The sequence below is a fragment of the Montipora capricornis genome, chromosome 8 (genome assembly GCF_036669925.1).
Source record: "Montipora capricornis isolate CH-2021 chromosome 8, ASM3666992v2, whole genome shotgun sequence".
NCBI lineage: Eukaryota > Metazoa > Cnidaria > Anthozoa > Scleractinia > Acroporidae > Montipora > Montipora capricornis.
The window spans coordinates 38,217,288-38,221,734 of NC_090890.1; the positions used below are offsets into that span (position 1 = coordinate 38,217,288).

The window sequence follows — 4,447 nt, forward strand, 5'->3', positions numbered from 1 at the left end:
TGACCACTGGAACAAATTTAATCAACACTGGATGCAAAAAAAATCACTGAACAAAACTAAGCTCTAGCTCTAGTCAACAGTCCTCAAAATTCAAATTAACGCAGGGGTTAACGGGAAGAAAAAAAACTTGTACCATATTTTATTGTTTTTAGGTGTCATGAATGTCTGGAAAAGTTGGTTAAAATAATGGTAATGAAGAGTGCGCGGAAACTAACGCTGCACTGAATTAACGTCGTGGAAAATAACTCTCACCATAATTAGGACGACTAAATTAAGGCGAATTCTTTTAACGATTCGCGTTGATTTCCTATAATGTATTTTTGCGGGTCCTCTGCATAACGACGACGTGAAAACACCAAATTTTGACCATAACGTGAGCATTCTCTATTTTCACTCTGAAACCACTCGTACCGATTTAATTTTAGGATAGACTTAACTGACTTGAGTGCAATGTAAAGTGCTAGATTTCTACCCCATATGAGCAACGTGAGCGTTAGCCCTACTAGGGCATCCCCTTTTTTTTCTCCGTTTAGCGTCGTCCGACCGACCCAAATTTTTGGCATTTTCGATTTAAAAAAAAAAAATTGGTAACGACATTTTTAAGCCATTTTTATGTCGCATAGGAGTTTCGGTGGTTGATCCTTTTTCCCACGCTGTCTTAATTTTGCAACAACATCCACCAACTTTTCCGCCATATTGATTTTGGGTTCACGTCTTGTTGTTTTCCTGGCTCCACAGCTGGGATGCTGGGGAACCAGGTCTCCAATTCCGAGAATGCTTATGATTTTTTTTACGTTTTTTTTTTCAATCCGACCGACCAACCCAATATCAGGAAACGCATTCGACGGTAAACGAAAAAAGGAGGGGATGGCCTAATGGAAATGGGCCCACGGCCAACGTTTGCAAAAACGTAATCCTTCCTAATTTTAGCATACTTTGCCCACATTGTGCGACTTTAACGAGAGGGAATACTCGCGAAAGACTTATACTAGAGAAAAGTTATAGTTTGACTGAGGCAGACAAGTGACGTCTCCGTGGTAGTTCTTAAGGTCCCTAGTATCAAATACGTTGAGGCTACGAAATACTCAATTTTATCAATTATACCTTTACATTCTCTAGTAGGGTAAATGCTTTTAGTCGGGTTGCAATATCACATCAAAGTGCATTTCTGGCAACAATTGCAACACTGAGACACTGAACAGCAACTTTCGGACGGTGAATCTTTGGCTCTAGAGTGAGTGTGATTCAAAGCATTAGATGATGAATCGTCGTTGATCTTTGGTTGCTTAGTTTCCTTCTCTTCTCTGGGACAGTAAAACTTCAGTACCGATACCGTTCCAGACTTAGTCACGAGAACAACAGAGAAGCCATCATCACTGGGAGAGACATCGAAGTATTTAACCTGCGATTGAAAATCAAATGAATTAATCAGCTTTCCGTTGGCTATGTTCCACGCCTTTATGGTGCCATCACGAGAGCTTGTCATCAAAATGTGATCGTTGCTTGATTCTCTCTCGAGGCCATCACTTGGGAGAATTTTCAGATTCATCACTGCGTGAGTGTGACCAGTGAATTTGCGAGCACAGTTGCCATTTTCGAGGTCCCACAACAGTAGCTGGTCTTTGCCTTCGTGTGAGCCAGCAATCACAAAACGATTGTCATCTGTTATTCCTAAGCACTTGATGGAGTCATGGTGTCCTTCTAATTTGTGCAGGCATTCACCTGAATCGGTACTCCATATCCTTAGGGTGAAATCACCCGAACCAGACGCTATGATTTTATGATCGCTTGTTGCTGCTAAGCAACCCACAGCTGCCGTGTGACCAGTGAAAGTTCTTTCACAGCAATTTGTCAAGAGATTCCACATTCGAACAGTTTTATCCTTTGACCCCGAAATGGCTTTGATTTCTCCATGCATGAAAGCAATACATAAAACTGCATCAGAATGACCGATCAGATGATCAACTTTTCCACTAAAGACATGAAAATGACCCACAGTTTTATCATTGGATGCCGAAATAATGACGCTGTCATCAAGAGAGACTTGCAAAGATACCACACCGGCTTGATGAGATCGAATGGTGCGCTGCGTATCGAGACTTTCGCAGTTCCACATTGCTATATCTCCACTGTGTGAACCAGTTACCACTTGGTTGGATTTGTGAAAGACAGCGATGCAGGCAACGGAAGCAGCACGACTTTTGACGCATTTGGCTGTAGAGATATCCCATAACTTCAACGAATCATTCTTGGACCCGGAAAGGCCCCATCGCCCGTTCGTTGTTATAGCAACGCATTCAGGTTGCGTTGCGTGATGGATGATGTGATCACTCGGTGCTGTCTTGTTGCAGGCGTGTTCGGTGCCTGTTGCATGCCAAAGCTTGACATTTTTGTCATTTGAGCCGGAAATAATGGTTTTGCAATCTGTTGTTATGGCAATACATGAAACCCAAGAAGAGTGGCCAATCAAAGTCTGTTTGCATTCTCCACTAACTGGATTCCAAACCTGAAATTAAGAAACCATTAGGTTCCCTAAACTTAATAAATTATTAAGAGGTCCTCTAAACGCCATTTATTTCACTGTAATTAAATTGCGATAGACCTTATTCATGAATGGGACCTATTGTTTATTCCTTTGCTAATGTGCAAATTAGCCTACCAAGCCTCATTTTAGAGCAAGAATTATTTTCAATTCACAGTATGGTGTCTAGACTTGAAAGGCTTGTTTGCACTTAGACAAAAGAATTATAAATTGAGCGCCATTTATGAATCAGGACTATAATAATTCAAATTGTAAGAAACTACCTAAAAACAGAGAACTTTCTCTATACATTGGACATTGTGATCAACGTATGAGTCGTTTAACAGTTAAGTTCACTATTTGATTCTATTAAAAAGCAACCAGGTCTCGATGCAAGTTATACATATATATCTAACGGCGGTCACATTTAGTTAGACATGAAAAGAATTCGGTAATGACTACATTACTGTAACCTATTAAACAGAGTTGAAATGCGTAACTGGCTACCTATTTTCAATAGCCTTTCAATTACATTATTTGGGACCAAGGAGTGTCACTAATAGAATTAAGGCCATAAGTAGTTGCATATTCTAGTGACAGAGGTGTTGTAAGGAAAAGTCACAATTTCACCGCTGTTTGAAACAATTCAAGATTCAGAGAACACCATCCCTGGTGCTTAGTTTGATGACCAACTGGAACCAGTAGGAAAATACTTTTGGTAAGTACATACCCTCAGCATGTCATCCTTGGAAGCAGACACCACGAAACTGTCATCAGATGCCACAGCCAAACGCCAAATCAGGTCTGTGTGGCCTTTTAAAGTCATACAACACTGAAGCGTGACAAGGTCCCAGATTTTCAATGATTGGTCCTTTGATCCCGATACGATTCGGCGACCATCGTGAAGAGTGGCCAGGCATTTGACTAAACCTCCATGACCTTTAAGGGTAGCGCAGTTTCTTGTTTTAAGATCCCAGATCTTGATTGTCTTATCCTCTGAACCAGATATTGCGCTCCCATGGTCACGTGACATCACCAGACAAAGGATCGGACCTGAGTGACCCTTAAAAACTGCTTGAGTTTCTTCTGTGGTAAGAGACCACTTACGGACCGTGCTGTCTTGGGAACCAGTGACCACATCACCATTTGATGATACAACGATGCTGTTGATTTCTCCTGTGGTGCAACATTCATTTGCAATGTTTATCTATTTATTTATTTACTTATTTATTTATTCATTTATTTTATTTATTTATGCAAAAATGCGAATACAAGACATAAAATCTACGGTTTCCGTAGCATGAAGCGACTAGGAGTATTTATACTCCTCCCTGGATGGGATGCTAGTCCATCGCAGGGTTACCCTCAGCATTACGCCGGTACCCATTTATACACCTGGGTGGAGAGAGGCACCGTGAGAGTAAAGCGTCTTGCCCAAGAACGCAACACAATGTCCCCGGCCAGGCCCCGAACTCGGACCACTCGATCCGGAGTCGAGCGCACTAACCATGAGGCCACCGCGCCTCCCACATTGTAGCATAAAACTGCAGCTTAAAAAAATCATATTCAGTCAAGTGATCAGCCTTAGTGCCGGTGGGATGATAACGTAGGGACGGCACTATTGTACAATGTCCTGTGCACAATACACATGGTTTCTTATTTTACTTCGGAGCGTCTTACAGAAGTAGCTATATAGAATGGTAGAATAGTGGAAAAAATGAGCAAATAGAGCACCTTCGATATTCGCGTTGTTTCTAAGCTCATCGGTCTGCTTGAATCTTGAAACGTATACAAATTCATGGTACATGTGGTCCAACTTTGCTACTCTTCCTTCAACTAGACTAAATTATCAGAAATTATACATTCTTTTTCCAAAATGGCCGCTATTTTAGTATTATTTTGTTTGACTGCAAATTGGCCTCTTTG

At 41.2% G+C, this 4,447-nt stretch overlaps 1 protein-coding gene across 1 annotated transcript in view; it reads right to left on the reverse strand.

The window, feature by feature from the left end:
- The window catches only part of LOC138059975 (NACHT domain- and WD repeat-containing protein 1-like), a 16,557-nt gene continuing 12,110 nt past the window's right edge, over window positions 1-4,447 (reverse strand). Inside the window, exons 8-9 of the mRNA XM_068905638.1 lie at window positions 3,252-3,697; window positions 1-2,506 (exon numbers count right to left, since the gene is read on the reverse strand). Of these exons, the coding sequence (XP_068761739.1) occupies window positions 1,151-2,506; window positions 3,252-3,697 (1,802 nt within the window). The 3' untranslated portion in view covers window positions 1-1,150. The remainder of the gene's footprint in view (window positions 2,507-3,251; window positions 3,698-4,447) is intronic.